This window comes from Kryptolebias marmoratus, linkage group LG4 (genome assembly GCF_001649575.2).
Source record: "Kryptolebias marmoratus isolate JLee-2015 linkage group LG4, ASM164957v2, whole genome shotgun sequence".
Lineage (NCBI taxonomy): Eukaryota > Metazoa > Chordata > Actinopteri > Cyprinodontiformes > Rivulidae > Kryptolebias > Kryptolebias marmoratus.
In genome coordinates, this window is record NC_051433.1 from 1254078 (window position 1) to 1272075 (window position 17998).

The window sequence follows — 17998 nt, forward strand, 5'->3', positions numbered from 1 at the left end:
CGCCCAGTCATATGAAGTCACAAACTGTTCTCATTTCTTTTAGTTGGCTCTGTATTAAATGTCAAAGACAACAGTTTGGCAGAAATAAACAGATATTTCTGCAACAACAAAGTAAGTACACAGCAGATAACAGCAAAGTTTGGCTGCTTGGAACAAATATAAAGAAATAAAAAGTGAAGTGAGCGTTTTAACCACCATATCACCCAGTTATTTATTATACCCTTTTTAAATAGGACTAAACCCGTTACTTTAAATAATACAAAAATTAAAAAATAATAAGTTGTAGTTCTCAGTTTGTCCGACAGGTGGCAGTAACGCATGCGCACATGTAACCACCTGCTGTAAATGAACCGTAGAAGAAGAACTGGCCGCTGTTCAAACTGATGGAAACTGAATCCACAGTTTGCGCTGGAAACGCGGTTTGTGGATAAGCGGCCCAAACTTTAAGTTTTCTCCGTGGATAAAAGTGAGGAAATATTTATTAAACAGTTCAGTTGTTTCGCTTTTAGTTTCCGGAGTTTTTACGGCCGCTTTCCTCTGTTTAAGCTGCTCTTTAGTTAGCATGTTAGCTAGCTGTGGGGCAGTTTCTCAGGCTGGGTCTGTTTGTTGTCACTTGTCTTTCTGCCTTCACAGCCTTGTGTTTCTCAGTGAGCTGTTTGTTTTCTACAGGCAGGATCAGCTTTCTGCCTGTTGTTCAGAACCAGGCAGGATCCATCCGGACTGAAAGCAGACAGGAACAGATAAACATGTCTGCTCCAACCCTGCAGCAGCCCAGTTTCCTGCTGGTGAGTCTGAGCCCACCTCAGTCCTCAGGGAGTTTATATATGTACTTATTACTTCTAATGAAGTTTGATTTCTGCTGTAAAGGTTTATGTTCATTCCTGTGTTTATCCAGGCCAACCTTAAAGCTGATTCTACCACCAAACCCCTCCTGCAGCGGTGCCAGGATTTAGTCAGGATCATAGATGAATATCCTGCAAAGGTAATGAAACCAGAGACTGTGTCCATGAACGCATCACTTCCATGAACGCATCACTTCCATGAATGCATCACTTCCATGAACGCATCACTTCCATGAATGCATCACTTCCATGAACGTCCCATGGTTCAGCTGCTTCTCTCTCTGATTAAAGCTTACGCCAACATAAAGTGACACACGTGGCTCAGCTGTACAATAATCTGAATAACAGAAACAGAGCAGCTCCTTCGGCTCATTAAACACCTGAAAACAGCTGACGTACAGCTGAGTGTGTGTATGAAAAGATTAATGAGCAGAAGATGTCAGTTTCTTTGTTTTATTTGTAACAGTTTAGTTTCTGTAGCTTCAGGTTGTTTTGTTTCTGTCTTTAAAAATAAAGTAAAAGTAAAGCTGCTGACTTCAGCTGGAATTAAAAAAACATCTTAAATCTTGTATAACTAGCATTCTTTGAAGGATTGCATGTCGCCCGCCGTCTTGAACGCCAAAGTTTCAAATAAGGATCTCATGCAATTCGTTGGCACTCAGAGTACGTGTCGGAGACGACTCTCAGCTACTACCACATCAGATTTTATCTGATGATGACTGAGTTGTAGGTGGATTAGCTGGCGTTACCTGCCTGCCGGCGGGTGATAAGCATGTGTGTTTCTGCAGGAGCTGCACCTGATTTTTCCGTGGCTGGTGGAGAACGTGTTCGGCAGCTTGGACGGCGTCATCGCTGGCTGGAACCTGCGTCTCGTTAATTCACGGAGCAGCGAGTACGGCGTCCTCATGGACTTTCTGAACCCAGGGTATTTATTTTGTTTCTGTCTAATCAAACATCAAACTGATCCAAATCAAACTTCACTTTTCTCTCCTCTCATTTTTCAGAGGCCCAATGATGAAGCTGGTCTACAAACTTCAAGCAGAAGAATATAAATATGAAATCCCCGTCAATTATCTGCCGGTAGGAAGATTTTTATTTTGTTTGTCTGCTGCTCAGTTTGAATCTTTGGGCACCTCACCGTTCAATAAGGATTCAGAGATCTGTGATGGGATTAGGAAACAATTTTCAGGTTGAATAAACACCAGGAGGCAGCTGGTGAGAGTCTGTTTATCCAGAACAGTGTGAAACACAGAAAAACAAACTCATAAACTGAAGTGAGAATGGCTTATTTTACATAAATAAACACTAAGGAACGGGACGAATTTCCAGCAAACTGTTGAGAAGCTTGTTGAAGGACGTTTAAAGACTGTTTAAAGTTAATTCTAACAAATGTTAAGAAAATAAACAGAAACATGTGATTTTAAAGAAAGTAATAAAAACTTCTTTCTCATTATGTGGAAATTTAACAAATAAAAATGATCTTAACAGGTTTAGATTTCATGTCAGGCAGTGAGGAGAAACTGACTCTGTGTGTTTTTTTGGTGTATGTAAACATCTGGATTCATCTGGACGTCAGAAGCTGCTGACCAGCAGTTAGCTCAGATGCTAACTTAACATTGAAAACACCATAGAACAGCTAACTGGATTAGCATCGTGTTCTGATGAGTTCAGGTGTTATTTGTAGACAGACGCTCTTCAACAAAAAGGAAAGATGTAAAAACAGATTATCTGCGGCGTGTTTCTACTACGGCAGCTGTCCTGGGACAAACCGCAGCAAAGCAGCTCTGCTTTCTGACTGTTTTAATCTGATCCCGGTGTGTACATGATCACCCCCAGCCCTGGGTGACTGCAGGATGTGTTAAAGCTGCTCAGTTTGAGTAGGTCTGTGTTGCTGATGGTCGTCTCGGTTTTGACCCGTGGGTTCTGTTTCCAGGGTCCGGTGAAGGCCTGCATCCAGGAGGGGGTTCTCCCCGACTGTCCGCTGTTCCACAACAAGCTGCAGTTCCCTCTGTCGGGGGTCCTGGCTCTGAACATCGCGCTCAGTATCCTTCACAAACCCGACACCAACTCTTGAATCTGCCTTAACGAATGTTATCCATCAGCTGTGAAGGAATTATTAATATTATTCTTATTCTTCTTATTATTCCTCAACGTCCTGCAGATCCTTTTGAATTCTTCATGTTTCATTTTGCCTTCTGCCTGATCGCACCCAGGGTGATTACCAGACGTTAATCCTGACTGAAGCTGTCTTCTGATGTTTGGTTCTAAAACATGAGAATATTTTTCAGAACTTTCCCCCGGGCCAGCACGGCGGCTCGACGGACAGCGCCTACTTCGTCCTGGTGGACATGTATCTGAAGTACTTCCTCCCCAGCGAAGGAAACGTTCCCCCGTCCCCGTTCTCCGACTCCAGAGGCTCCGTCACGGCTGCTTCGCCGCGGTACCGAACGAATCAACAAATATCTGTCTTGCTTGTAAAGTTTTGTCTGAAAGTCTGAAGCCCAGCGGTTCCCTCCTCAGCTCCTCCGGTACGTCTTTCGCTGGTTACGGCGTTCACAGCCCCAGCCTCCTGAAGCATCACATTTTCCATCAGCCGTCGGTGAACGCAGACCCCGCAGCGCAGGAGATCTGGAGGTCCGAGACGCTGTTACAGGTGAGGCGCACCTGAACTCTGCATTTAAAGGGTTAACAGAGTTTCTGCTCAGGTGTGAAATCAGGTTTCTTTTATTTCTGGCTGTAATAAACTGTAAACTCATGAAGGAAACCTGCTTCTGCAGCTGTTCAGATGATTATATTTGATGATCCAGGCTTCGTCGCTTTGGATTTTCCTTCCAATCATCCAAACGTTCCTTTAATCTGCTGAAATGGTTTGATTCAACACTTCTACAGACTTTGAGAAGGCCTTCCAGAGTTTTCTTTGTCTCTTTGTTCCCAGAAGTCTGAGACACAATCTGTTCCTTTTCCTTTAGATGAATCCATGAATAATAAATCAAACAAGAGCAGGTTTCCTCCAGCATGTTCTCCAGGTATCTTAGTTTATTAGTCAGCCTTCCTGATGCAGACGGTTTTTAAACACTGACCTCTGACCTCTGATGACGAGCCCAAAGTTAGGGTCACTCCAGGAGCTCAACAGGAGCTCCTGGAGTGACAGATAACTTTATATCTGCAGATTATTAACTGGATATTATTCATAAAGTAGTCCAGACCTAAACGTAAAAAGAGGGTCTCTAAATCAACCTCATTTTTTATAGAAGCAGACTTTAAAGCTGAATATATGTACTTTTCTTCCTGTCTTTTTGTGTTTAGTTTCTGGTTTTTCATTGTGTTTGAAGCACACAGATAATAAATCACCAACAAATAAACCTTTCCTGCAAATGTACAGACATGTTAATGTCAAAAAATGATCAGAATCAAAGAAAAATTTAGAAAATTCGAGGCACAGAGAGCAGTTTGGCAGAAAATCTGGTTTTAGTTCGGAGGAGATGTGGAGAACTTGACTTTAAAGACGTGATTTTGTGTTTTTGAAGATGTTTGTGGAGATCTGGCTCCATCACTACTCCCTGGAGATGTACCAGAAGCTTCAGTCTCCTCAGGTAAAGGTAAGACTTTTATCTCACCCCCCTCCCTGCTCTGCACTGCTGCTGGCTGCTGATTGGCTGACCACCTCCCTGCCTCCCCCACCATCTCCCCCGCAGGCCGCGGGGTTTCCCATCTGTTACCGTGGCAACAGACGAGCCGCTGCTTCGCCACTAAAACTTTCCTTTGGTTTGTTTTCCTCGCTGAGCAGGTGAGGGTGAAGTTTGACTCCACCCTCAGGTGTTTCATGCTTCAAAATAGAAGCAGATTTCTCTCTCCTAAACGCTGACTGCATCTGTTGAAACTCCTGGTAGATGTGATGCTTTCAGGCTTGCTGCTCGAACCCGGAGCTCCTGCTTCTCGTCACACCCTGCATGCTGCACGTCAGCGGGTTTATTTTCAGGATGAGAGGTGGAACAGCAGCAGAACGTCTCACAGGTGGAACTTCATGACCTCAACCCTTCAGAAGGTCAGAAGATGAACAGACATCATTAATCATCATTACAAAATAAAAGCTGAAGGTTAAAGTCTGTTAGTGAAACTTTCTGCTGCTGTTCTTCTAAACATTGTGACTAAAATAAGATTATTTATTAAACACAGTTTCCTCTGCAGTGTTAATATAAATCTTCCATTATTAATATTATTAACTTTAAAACAGATTAAAAAGCAGCTTTTCTTGTTGACATGACTCTCAGCTACTACCACACCAAATGTTAGCTCAGTAGCTGAACAGCTGACTAAATCATAGCCAATGTGTGATCTAAGATCGGTTAGCTGTGGCGGCCATCTTGATTAGGACTGACTCCAAATAGTGATCAGTTACAGACGAACATCCAGTGTTTCGTTTCTGAAGGTTTCATTAAAATCTGTCCACTGGTTCAGGAGATATTTTGCTAACAGACACAGGATCACAGGCCTTTCATGCTGACAGCTGATATTAAATTAAAAATCTTTATTTCTTTAATCATGAGTTTCTAATTCTTTCTGTGAACCTGCAGAGGAAACAGTGAGATGTTTTGAAATCATTCTGTAGATTTTATTCAGTTAAACATTGTAAATAAAGATGTTTCCATCAGAAAAACTCAGACTGGAGGTTGTTTAGCTCTGCGGCCCGACAGTAACAGAGAATAAAATCTTTATGTTTTTATTTATTTTTATTAATCTGAAGTCTGAGTTTTTCTGTTTGTGTTGAACTGAAGGGATGAGAATCATTTCAGGCCAAAGTTCATCAGGAATCCAGTTTCAGAACAAACAGCTGAGTGATTCTGGTCCCGACAGTCGACCCCCCCTCCTCTCAGTCTGGAGTCTGGATGAAGAGGAGGCCTCCTCTTCATCACGCCAACCGATGAAGCGTTTTGTTCCCAACAGTCAAAGTTTTCTTCTTGTCTCCTCTCCTGTTTTTCTTGCTTCTTTTGGCCAAATGTTTCTTTCTGGTCGTTTTTCTTTTCTTCTCATGTTGACCTTCCTCTTCCCATCTTCTCCTCTTCCTCACCCTTCCTCTCGCTCTCCTCGTGTCGCCGTCCTCCCCTCCCCCTCCCCGGTGGTTCTGGGTGAACAGCTGGCGCTGCTGCAGTACCGCCTCAGTATGTCCAGCATGCCGTGTCAGCCCCACGCCCCCCCAGGCTCTGGGACCCTCCACACCTACCAAGTACTTTTACCTTTTCATTCAGCCCCGCCCCCTGGGGCCTCCTGGAGGTAACCCTTCAGTCCAGGATCCTTCTCTCGCACCGACATGAGTTCATGTAGGTCAGCATCATGTGACGACTTCAGCGCCCCTTTTTGATCAATAAAACCTGATCCAGGTTCAGTCCGCTACGAGTCTCAGAACCCTCACGGCCCGCATCATGATACATCAGTTCTTCCACAAGGGCATGCAGCACAATATTCAACTCCTATTCAAGCCAGGCTCTGTGGAGAAGTTCTGAATAATTAACATCTTACCTGTTGTCAGTTTGGAGAAATGACTCGATTAACAAGCTAAAGGCTAGTCCGAAGTCTCTGTCTTCAAAACGATCTTTAAAGGTTTCACTTTGATTCACGGCGGTTAAAGCAACCAAACCTTTCCACAGAGCCCTGCTTCTAAAGGGACAGAATATCCCTTTAATATTCACCTGTAAGAAAATTAACAAAAGTCAGATTTCCACTCTTTATTCTCAGCTGTTTTAAAGAGTTGATATTTTGATGTAACCTGATATAAATAATCCAAATAAGATGATCAGTAATCTGAGCTTCATCTTCTTCCTTTTTTAGTTTTTCTGAACTGATTTGATCAAAAAGGGGTGTCCGCTTAATTAAACACGAAAAGAATCAGTTATCAAGACTAAATCTAAATTATCTGCAACTATAATCATTTTCTATTGAATTAATGTAAAATTGTTAGTTTAAATTTCCAGTTTTGAATGGATTTGATTTAGTTTAAAATCAACGCTGGTTTTTATTCCCATAAATTTGGCCTCATAATCGTAAAGTTCGTTAAGCCAGTCCTTCCCTGGAGCCTCGAACCCTCGACACAACGATGACTTTCTGCAGAGAAGTATCCTTGACGGCGGTGAAGCTTTGAGTTTTGAGTTTTCTGGTTAAAGACGCGCTGCTTTTACTGACGCTGCTGCTAAAAACACATTAATTAAAGTTCAGCTTCTTTGCATCAGATGATGTTTGTGCTGCAGAGGTGACGGCTGTTGGGAGGGGGCGCTGTAGCTCGGTGGTCGGTGCTGCGGTCCTGAGGCCGCAGGTTCGAGCCCAGGTTGCAGCAGGAAGGGCACCCGGCCTAAAACAGTTGTTAAATCTTTCTTGCAAGTTTGTCAAACGAGCTGAAGGCAGAGGTCCCGACTCCTTAAAACTGAAACAGGGTTTTAGTTTATCAGCAGTTTTATTTTCCTGTAAAAAATAATCAGAAATGTGGCGTTCAGGTGACAGCAGATCCAGAGTCAGGGTTAATGGATGTGAGACTGATTGGCTGCTTTGGGCCTGAGCTGCACTACGATTGGCTGCTTTGGGCCAGAGCTGCGCTACGATTGGCTGCTTTGGGCCGGAGCTGCGCTACGATTGGCTGCTTTGGGCCGGAGCTGCACTACGATTGGCTGCTTGGGATCTGAGCTGCACTACGATTGGCTGCTTGGGATCTGAGCTGCACTACGATTGGCTGCTTTAGGCCGGAGCTGTGCTGGGATTGGCTGCTTTGGGCCGGAGCTGCGCTGGGATTGGCTGCTTTGGGCCGGAGCTGCACTGGGATTGGCTGTGGTTTGAAGCTGGGGGAGCAGGTGGAGGTGATCCGTGTGGAACTTTCTGTGACTTGTTGCCGTTTCAGGAACCCTTCAGTCCGTCGGAGGAACACGTGTTGGTGGTGCGCCTCCTGGTCAAACATCTGCACGCCTTCGCCAACAGCCTGAAGCCTGAGCAGCTGTCTTCATCATCATCATCACCTTCAGCCCACTCACACACTCACACCAGCCCTCTGGAGGAGTTCAAGAGGTCAGCCTCAGGAGCTTGGAGGAGTCGTTTCTGTTTTAAAGCCTGTTTATTGTTTGTTTCTTTAATGCTGCAGGTTTTTAGATCTTTGTGAAGATAAATTTATCGTAATGTTTAAACTCTACAGCCGACACGTCGCCTCTTTTCACCACTTTGTCTCCGTTCTGAAGACAGATTGTTTTCAGCGCAGAACCCATCAGTTTAGTGTGACGCCGGCTGCTGATAAATAAATAATGTGCACAGCCAAGAATACGGTTTCAGAGAACGTGGCTGCACGGCTCGCTGGTCGCAGCTGGTTCTCTTCCAGCTGTTCTGCAGCTGTTTCAGTCTGGAAACGTTCAGATGTTTGTTTGTCCTGCAGAGTGGTGGTGCAGCGGTTCGTGCAGCAGAAGCTCTACCTGTTCCTGCAGCACTGCTTCGGACACTGGCCTTTAGACGCCTCCTTCAGAGCCGTAAGTTTCGGATCCGATCAGAACCTCCTTTTTTCCTCTGACGTCTCTGAAAGTTTCAGCCTGAAGACGGTCGGATCAGAACTCCAACAGAACCGTGTGTGTTCAGGTGCTGGAGACGTGGCTCAGCTACATTCAGCCCTGGAGATACACGGGAGAGAAGAGCAATCCTCAACCGGATCAGAACAGAACCGTTCCTGACAAATGGTGAGTCCTCGTGTCTGAGCGCTTCCGCTGAGCAGTAAGAACGGTTCTCCTGACGAACGGGTCGGGCCTTCTCCTGCAGGGAGCCGTTTGTTGACGAGAACCTGCTCCTCTACACCAAGCTGTTCCAGGGTTTTCTGAACCGGGCCGTGAGGACGGACCTGGTCAACGCCAAGAACGCCCTGATGGTGTTCAGGGTGGCCAAAGTGTTCGCTCAGCCCAACCTGGCGGAGATAATCCAGAAAGGTGAGGGTTCTGGTTCCAGTCGGGTGTGGGGGCGGGGTTTAACTTGACTTCACTCTGTGGGTTTGATCCCCTCTGAAGGCGAGCAGCTGTTCCTAGAGCCCGAACACGTCCTCCACCACCGGCAGCCCCGCGGCTACCTGACACCCAGCCAGGGCGGCAGCTACCTGTCGTCACGGCAACGGGCGGCGACGGACACCGTCTTCAAGGTGAAGAGTCACGTGTACTCCCTGGAGGGACAGGACTGTCAGTACAAGCAGATGTTTGGTTCCGAGCTCAGAGGAGCGGTGAGTTTCAGAACACGTTCCGGGTTTTCAGTTTGTTTTGTCGCTGGAGCTCAGAGGTTCACGGTTCCGTCTCCAGATCCTGAACTTCATCCAGATCATCGCACAAGCCCGGCAGACGGCTAAGAGGATATCGGATCAGGCTAACGAGGTGGCAGCCAACACGTCCTTCCTGTCCTGGTTCGGGCTCAGCTCGGCCGACGTCAACAACACGTTCACCGGCGCCGAGCCCGAGGACAGCGGAGAGTGTCTGAGGAGGACCCACGAGTTCCTGGACCGAGCTCTGGAGAACCTGAGTCTCATCTTTAAGGTCAGATTTCTTCAGATCCCGCCTCAGTAACAGAACCTAGGATTGGTGAAGTGAATTCCTGTGTCGTGTTGCAGCTGAACCAGGGCCAGCTGACCCAGCTCATGTCCACCCTGAGCTCCTCTCAGGACGACGGGCTGTCCAAGCAGCTGCCCGACTGCGTCCACGGCGAGAACGGCCTGACCCTCACCGACCTGGGCAGGAGGCAGGTGGGTGTTTGGTCCCGCAGGACGAGGACGCGCGGCGGCCGCTGGATTCTGACTCCGTGCACGTTTGTGTCTCCGCAGATCATCAACGGACTGCGCAGGTTCGACATTCAGTACCAGGGAGACCCGGAGCTGCAGCCAATCAGGAGCTACGAGAACGCCCTGCTGGTCCGGTTCCTCTACAGGGTCTCTTCTCTGGTCAACGACAGCGTGAGTGTCTCTGCGGTCCTGGTCCTGTCCTGTCCAGTCCTGGTCCAGTCCTGGTCCAGAGAAATGTTTCTTAGTAGGTCTCTGTGTGGCAGTTAATATCTTACCTGTTGCAGATAGCTCTGTGAGCAGCTGGGACTAAAACAGAACAACTTTAAATGATGTGTAGTTCGGACCTCATCAGTCTGACAGCACCGAGCTCATCCCGGCTGGCAGAACCGGGCCTGACTGTTGTCATTTATTATTGATCAGACAGAACATGAACTCCTCCTTTAATCCCCCAGACTGCGTAGCTGCTCGTGGTTTTAGATTCACAGCAGTAGCAGCAACATGTAGCACTTCCTGGGCATCCAGAGGTCCAGTTCAGGGTTAAACATCAGCGTTCAGAGGAAGCGCTGAGAAACTGTCAGGATCAGAGTTGATTGAAGACGACAGAACCCGGTTCCGTTTGGAGTGTATGGATGAGCTAACGGCTGGTCCTAATGGAGCCACGTCTGCCATCTTTAAACAGCTCAGCGGGCTTCAGATTACAGTTCTTTCTGTTTGTAAAGTTTCTATCAGATCAGCCGTTAGCTCATTCAGAGAGCTATCTGCAGCAGGTAAGATGCTGACCTTGGATTCAGAGAGCTATCTGCTGCAGGTAAGATGCTGACCTTGAACACCTGAAGTGTTTCCTACCTGTGACCTCCTGCAGTGAAGGGATGAATCAGAGACATGCCAACGTCAGTAACTTTTCCTCTCTGCTCCTCTCAGCTCGGGGGTCACATGACCTCCCTCTGCTCGCGCTCAGACTTCCTGGGGCGGCTCGGCCGGCGCTACCTGACGGATCCCGGCTCCTCGGTGAGACTGAAGCAGAGCCCGATGTCCCGGCGGACTCTGGAGCGAAGCCGCCGGCCGAGGCTGAGTCTGCGGCCCCTGGCCAGCTACAGGACGCTCCTCCTGCTGCTCCTCTTCTACGGGCTGGGGGTCCTGCTGTCCCTCGGACCCGTCTCCAGCATGGCGCTCCTCATGGCGGGGGGGTTTCTGTACGGAGTCCTGATGACGCTGTTTGGAGACAAACTGAAGACGCAGTGAGCCGATCAGGTGTTCGGCTCGGTTCTGACTCTCAGCTCAAACATCTGGAAACATCTGCAGGCCAAAAGCTTTCAGTGCACTGATGGATTCAAGGATTTGTTTGTCAATAAAATCTTGTTTGATTTTTTTCACACAAACTCTTCTTCTTCCTTTAGATCGATGTTTGACGTTTTAGAAAACAGAACCAAACTTTCAGACTTTTATTGTCTGTTAGCAAAATATCTCACGAACCTCCCAGAGAGCCGCTGGAGGAACGGCTGCAACTGGGTCCAAGATGGCCGCCACAGCTAATGAGCCGGTCAGCTTTACAGACACCGACCTGAACTTTGGGGTGGTAGTAGCTGAGAGTCGTCTTCAACTCAAACTGAGGCTGAAACTCGGCGGGCGATATGCATTCCTGCAGTTAGAGATGGATGTAAAACTAATTTCAACGAGTCAAATTAAAGCAAAACTACTTTCATGTTTTAGGTTTTAGATTCTTAAAGGAATAAAATGAATTTCCTGTCAGAGTTGGTAGAAAAAGAGACGAACGGCGCCACCTCCTGGTTCAACTCGGATTCCATCTGAATATTTCTCTCTCCTGTCGTTAAGTTGCTGCTTCGTTGAGCCGTTTCCTGTCTGATTTAGCTCCGCCTCCAGCAGAAGTGTTGGATTCTTCATCTGAAACAACGAGCGACGGAAGAATCCAGACTGTTTCCTTCATCCCAAAGTTTGGCTCACTCTCAGCTACTACCACCTCACAGTTGTGTTGGTTGGGGTCGATGAGCTGCGGCTGACACTCACTGCTTCCTGAGATATTTTGCTAACAGGCGTCAGGCAGATCTGAGCTCGGCTGTTCCTGACGTTACGTAAAGAAACCTTTGGTCAGTTTGCAGCGGAAGCCCTCAGGTCAAAGGTCACCGTGACTAACCACGCACAGCTTCGTTTGTTTACATCCAAACAGGATTTACAGCCGCTCTTTGCTAGAAAAGAAGAAGGAAAATCAGAAATTGGACAAAGTAGCTCTCCAGATTTGTAGATGTTTTCAGATGCAGCCATTTGATGACGAGTCCAGGTGTTTCTGATCCGTGATCTTCAGGTCCTGGAGCTGCAAAACAAGCCCAAACCATCAGCCTTCCACCACCGTGCTGAACAGCTGGGATGGAGTTGCTGTTGTTTTAAAAGGTAAGAATCCTTAAACTGAGGAGATGAATGACTCAGATGTTCAAACCAAGGAGTTTTGGGTTAAATCAGAACTTTTATTGATCTCAGGTCAGTTTTATTTACACAGAACAACATTCAACAAACACAACATCCCACGACTCATTAAAATAATCCAAATATAAATGAAAATATTTACTCTGATCTGAGAATAAATGTTTGATCGTGTGATTCTGCAGAGTTCATCATCAGTCTGGATGTTTGTTTCCATCAGCAGAGCTCCAACTTCCACTAACCTCACCTGTTACCTGTTGATGATCAGCACACCTGGATTTACTGTCACCTGCTGTCAGAAGCAAACTACAACTTCCCATCATCCACTTCATGTCACATTCAGTTTGGAGCATCTGTACAGATTATTAAGCACATCTGAAGCTGATCAGTCAGATCAGATCAATACATCTCCAACTTCCTGTTTCAGATCACTGAGTTTCAAACTGATCAATAAGGTTTAACTTTGTTTTCAGCAGGAAGAACATCAGAGCTGCTGTTTGTTCACTGAGATCTTCTCTGAGGAGATTTTCATTTGATTTAAAGAAACAAATACTGGAAACATCGTCTCAGTGAAAGTGTGTGTGAAGGTGTGTATGTGTGTGTTTGTATCAGGATCAGAGAACGACAGCTTTCCTCTGTTCCAGTCCAGATTCACTCTGATCCTCTGCAGCTTCTGCTGGACTGAGAGAACTTTGGGAGGAGCTGCTGGTGACCCTGCTATGTATTCATCTTGAAAGAACCCCAATCCCCATATTTCAGTCCCTACTCTTCCCTTCCTCTGGACAGACTCTGCTAACACACCGAGTATCCAGATTTTACTGTCTCCAACATCAACATCCCAGCTGTGATTCCCTGAGTTAAATCCCTCAGAACTCAGAACATACAAGAATTCATTAAACCTCTCAGGATTATCAGGAAGCTGCTGATCATCTCCTGTTCTCAGACTGGTCAGATCTTCAGACAGGATGAGTCCTGGACCAGCTGTGTTTGGGTCCAGAATGATGGGAGTGTAGGAGACCACGTCCTTCATGTTGTTCCAGATGTTGAAGGCCAGGTTGCCCAGGTGTTTGGCCTGGTCTATCAGAGCTCCTGAGGGCAGCTGTGGATCATCCAGCAGGGGGCAGCGCTGGACTCTTTCCACTGCAGCCTTGTAGTTGTGCAGGAATGAGACGTCTTCAGCTCTCAGCTCCTCCTCTGTGGCTCTGACTGTGTCTGAAAGAGCTGCTATCTGTCTGCTCAGAGCCTCCATCTTGTCCTTCATCATCCCACTCTTCTGCTCCTCTTCCTCCCTCAGTGCAGCCAGCCTGGCCTCCTCTTCCTCTGTTAGAAACTGGTGAAGCTTCTTAAACTGCTCCTTAATCTGCCTCTCTGTGTGTCGGGCCTGGACCTTCATGTGTTCTGCTGTCTGATCCAACTCAGGTTGAACTTTCTTCTGGAGCTCCAGTTTCTGCTTTAATGGTTCCAGGGATCTCAGCAGATCCTCTCTGTGATCCTGAGCAGCTTCATCAATGGGTCTGAATCTGTGGTCGGTGTGTTTCTTTGAGTCTCTGCAGACGAGACAAACTGGTTCCTGATGGTCCAGACAGAAGAGTCTGAGTTTCTCAGAGTGCAGACTGCAGAGAGCCTCTGAAGCTCTCTGATGTTTCTCCTGTAAGAAGGACTCACAGAGGTTCTTCAGAGCCCGGTTACAGGGTGGATCAGACTTTGAAGATCTTCTCTTACAAACTGGACACTCCTGTGTTGGTTTCTGTCTCCACCAGTCCTTCAGACAGACTTTACAGAAGCTGTGGCTACAGGACAGAACAACAGGATCTCTGAAGACCTCCTGACAGACCGGACAGCAGAGATCCTCCTCTGATCTGGAAGCCATTTGGACTCTGAGTGAAGCTGAAGACACAGCAGACAGAAAGTCCAGTCAGTCATGGCTCCCCTCCCTCCTCTAACTGAGTGTTTTTGCTCCGACTCACCTTCAGCTTGAAGCAGCAGGTTTTCTCTCCTGCAGCTGGACTTAGAGGAAGCTGGGAGTTTGCTCTGAAGCTGTGTCTGATCGGCTCCGAGTCTCTCTGTAGTGACCAAGAGTCACCGACTGTTTCCTGGTTTATTTCAGAAATGTCAGGTGAGCAGAACCAAAACCCGTTAGACCTGCTGGTTTATCTTTAACGCAGATGTTATCACCCCAGAGTTCAGAATTTAATCTTTCAGATTCTTTAGAGGGAGGCGTTGGCAGGTCTGGAGATACTCACAAGCCCCGTCTGAGCGCCTCAGTTTTGGAGTTGTCCCTGCTACATGAGATGGTCGGACAGCTCAATGTTTTGGAGCTGCCATCATAAAACTCTAATCTCAACCCCATAGAAAATCTGTGAGTGGAGCTGAAAAAACATCTGTGCAAGGCGGTGTAAAAACCTGACGCAGCTCTCCTTCAGTGTTTGAGCAGCTTGAAGCCGCAGCTGCATTGACAAAGTTTTAACAAAGAGGTGACCTGTGACCTTTGACCCTGTGACTGTAAAATTAATAGGCACCCTCCTTGACCCATGAGGTGTCCAGATGTGCAGTTTGACATTCATTCGTTGTAGAGCTCAGGGTCACTTGACCTTGACAGGATCACCACCAAAATGTAAACAGTTTCATTTAAATCTCTTCAAACTGAAATTAAAAAATAAAGAAACATAGGGTATATTTTTACAGGTCTGCATTTTGTGTCTGTGGCGTGAATAAAAAAAATCCAAGACTTCCTGTTTGTCGAGGACAGATTTTCAATAAAGTTTTGTTGAATCGGTCGCCCCGCCCCCGCTGCATCATAACAAACATGGCGGCGGGAGGAAGAGCGCTGCCGACATCCCGTGACGCTGCTTTTATTAGGAATTATTAGGAGTTTATTTTAACATTGTACCGGATATTACTGAAGATGGAGCCCGACCCGTTTCCAGAGGAGGTTCTGGAGAGGAAAGTGTGTGTGGTCGGTTCGGAACTGGTGGAGAACTACACGGTAAGATCCGGACGGTGTCAGCTAGCTTACAGCCTAAAGTATTCACTCACCCATCCACTGAGTTCAGGTGTTCCGGTCACCTCTACGGTCACAGGTGTATAAAATCATGGAGACTGATTCTACAACCATTAATAAAAGAATGGGTCACTCTCAGGAGCTGCAGCGTGGTTCCGTGATGGGATGCTACCTGTTCAATAAGTCCAGGCAGGACATTTCCTCTCTACAGTCAGCTGTTAGTGGTTTTATAACAAAGTGGGAACGACAACAACTCGACCATGTAAAACCACAGAGTGGCTCAGAGGATGCTGAGGAGCCTGGTTGATTCATTATGTGAAGGTGCTGCTTATAGGAGTGAATTTTCTGAATAAAAGACAAAACGTTTCAGCCAAGGAGGACCTGACTTTAAGGAGGTCACCACCGTTCTTCATGTTTCCTTCAGATCAGCTCAGGAACAGAGAGGAGAGAGCTTCATGGTTTGGGTTTCCATGGAGCTGATCCGAGCTGATCCATCACCAACGAGTCGGACGCTGTGGAGACGTGTCCTCTGGAGGGACGAAGGACTGAAGATGGTTTTAAAAAGCAGCCAGAGTTTTTACTAAACGAGTAGAAATGACACTGAAAGGGACAAATATGGATATGTAATAATTACATAAAAACTACGGACCGTTTTTTAATAAATACGTGTGAAATAAAGATAAAAATAAAGGTTTTCTGACAGTCTGAGGAGTTTTGAGGCAGAATTGACCTGAACAGTTTGTTAAATGGTTCTTTCTCAGGTGACCGGTTTGAATCACTTCTGTTTCAGGTTTACATCATCGACGTGTCGGACGGTCGGCACAGATGGACCGTGAAGCACCGCTACAGCGACTTCTACGACCTCCACGAGAAGGTAGGTCACCCAGAGGGTTCAGTTTAGTTCCTGTTCTTTAAAATCAGTTTTAATATTTCAGGAACGAATTATAAACTGTTTTAAATTCAACCTTTTGAAACCTTTAAGATATTAATGTTCAACTGAAAGAGTTTGGAGACAATAAAAACTGACTTTCAGATGTAGTTACTGCATCATTATTATCAGTTTTGTTTTAAATAAATATGATTTTTTTTTTACAAGGAGCACCATGATCACGATCAGAAAAGCTTCAGTTCCTCAGTTCTTCTAACCCCAGTAATGTTCTGTTTCTGTATACGTGGAACGTTAAATGATTAAAACAAACCGGTTTCATCCTGATCTGCATTCTGTTTTCCAGCTGACGGCGGAGAAGAAGGTCGACCGGCGGCTGCTTCCTCCCAAAAAGATTTTGGGTAAAAATTCGAAGAGTTTGGTGGAGCGGCGGCAGAAAGAGCTGGAGCTTTACTTACAAACGCTGCTGCAGCAGTTCCCAGAGGCCACGCCCACTCCGCTCGCCACCTTCCTCAACTTTCACCTTTATGTGAGTAACACCTGAGCTGGTGGGATTTAAATACAGATCTGTTCAAAAGTCTCTTTGTAGTTTGGAGCCTTCAGGTTCTTCAGGAAGGAGAATCTCACAGAGCTGCGACTGTTAGAGACTTACAGATGTTCATAGATCTGTCGCTCAACTTTGGAACATTTTCAAAACATCTGTGCTACAAATTACTTTTAAAATAGTCACAGTTTCATCACACGTGTCTCCAGCTCCAAAGAAACATGTCAGGGTCTAAAAATACACCGGGTATAAGTAATTAAAAAAAAAAAACTGGTCCAATTCTGCCTAGTTTTATTTCAAAAGTGGAGAATAAATCATAAATGTGGGCACAAAGAGGTGGGTACGATTTGGGCAACAGGTGGACACAAAAAGGCCTTTATTTTATAAAACTGGCTGCTCAAAATGCTTCTGAACACCTCGTTGGTTTCAAACACTCAGAATTCAGTGAGACTTCAGCTGAAATTTTCTCAGTTTTCTCTCAGTTTTCTCACAGTTTAGAGCTGCCAGTTAGTTTCCAGCAGCAGTTCAGGGAGATGCTGCCTTGAAGGAATGAGGGTCGGAGTAAATATAAACTCTCCAGATTCAGATCTTGACTCCAGTTCTTTCAGACTTTCTGGTTTCCATTTTGCTCTCAATGAACAAGTTTCAGTTAAATTCTTCTGCTCCAAACAAACAAAAATCTCTCTTCCCTTTTTTATTTTCTGTTTTGATGTTGAAACTAAACCCAAACTGGAAAGAGGAATAAAAAGTCAGTCTTACGACTGTTTCAGGTGTTTTTCTTCCAGAGCACAATAAGTTTGTAAAGTTTTGTCTTTACTTGTTACCAAACCTTTTCAACAGAAGAAAAACTCAAACTGCTTCACTGTGGAAAACAGACACAGAAACATTTACAAGATTAAAAAAAGAAAGAATTTAAAATAAATAAAGTTACCAAAACTAATAAAAATGTACAAATAACAATAAAAACAGGGAAACAAAAGGGTTAAAAAGAGCACATTAAATTAATGAAATACATACAAGGAATAAAGAATAGGTTCTTTTATCAAGTTAATAAAAATAACTAATAAAAGGAGTTTTATTTTTAAAAGATGTTAAAAGTTTTTCTTGATTGATGCAGAACCAACAGATCTGTTCTCGTTTATGTTGAACGGACTTTTCTGTTTATCTGGAGCAGCGTTGTTGTGTTTGATCTGATGAAACAACAGGCTGCTGTTCAGAACAGCGATGCTTCTGTGAACAGACCTCCTCACATGATCCACGTGTGACCGGGCCGGGCCAGAACCATCAGTTCTTTATGATCTGTTCTGTGTTCAGACCCTGAAGGGGATTTTCTGTGGTTTTCTTTAAGAAATGTTCTCCATCTGTAAGAATCCGGTTTGAGGTTTTAAAGCACACGGCGCGTTAATTAAGGATAAATCATCCATCCATCCATCCATCCATCTTCTTCCGCTTATCCGGGGTCGGGTCGCGGGGGCAGCAGCCTAAGCAGGGAGACCCAGACTTCCCTCTCCCC

The 17998-nt window shown here is 45.8% G+C and overlaps 3 protein-coding genes across 9 annotated transcripts in view; 2 read left to right on the plus strand and 1 right to left on the minus strand.

Moving 5' to 3' along the window:
• The first annotated feature begins 347 nt into the window (after nt 1-347).
• On the plus strand, nt 348-10991 carry smpd4 (sphingomyelin phosphodiesterase 4). 4 transcript variants are annotated; one of them, XM_017439782.3, is made up of 20 exons: nt 348-466; nt 670-785; nt 896-982; nt 1631-1767; nt 1847-1922; nt 2776-2884; nt 3004-3056; nt 3131-3282; nt 3363-3495; nt 4370-4441; nt 5977-6066; nt 7726-7889; nt 8248-8338; nt 8445-8542; nt 8622-8785; nt 8864-9069; nt 9146-9376; nt 9451-9582; nt 9661-9789; nt 10540-10991. In XM_017439782.3, the coding sequence occupies exons 2-20, from the start codon at nt 747-749 to the stop codon at nt 10858-10860; spliced, it is 2484 nt and encodes an 827-aa protein (XP_017295271.1). In that variant the 5' UTR covers nt 348-466; nt 670-746; the 3' UTR covers nt 10861-10991. The 4 variants fall into 4 exon arrangements, with proteins under 4 accessions (XP_017295271.1, XP_017295272.1, XP_017295273.1 ...); XM_017439783.3 differs by having other exon boundaries at nt 4370-4435; XM_017439784.3 differs by lacking the exon at nt 5977-6066.
• Nucleotides 10992-12077: 1086 nt separating this feature from the next.
• LOC108250074 (nuclear factor 7, brain-like) lies at nt 12078-14158 on the minus strand. The gene is made up of 2 exons (XM_017439779.3): nt 14022-14158; nt 12078-13941 (listed from the first exon to the last, which is right to left on the minus strand). Exon 2 carries the CDS (start codon nt 13922-13924, stop codon nt 12539-12541), a length of 1386 nt encoding a protein of 461 aa, XP_017295268.1. The 5' UTR covers nt 13925-13941; nt 14022-14158; the 3' UTR covers nt 12078-12538.
• A 689-nt stretch (nt 14159-14847) lies between these two features.
• The window catches only part of nisch (nischarin), an 18600-nt gene continuing 15449 nt past the window's right edge, over nt 14848-17998 (plus strand). For all 4 annotated transcript variants that reach the window (XM_017439777.3, XM_025002429.2, XM_025002430.2 and 1 more), the window contains exons 1-3: nt 14848-15040; nt 15846-15929; nt 16288-16470. In XM_017439777.3, the coding sequence (XP_017295266.2) occupies nt 14960-15040; nt 15846-15929; nt 16288-16470 (348 nt within the window). In that variant the 5' untranslated portion in view covers nt 14848-14959. The remainder of the gene's footprint in view (nt 15041-15845; nt 15930-16287; nt 16471-17998) is intronic.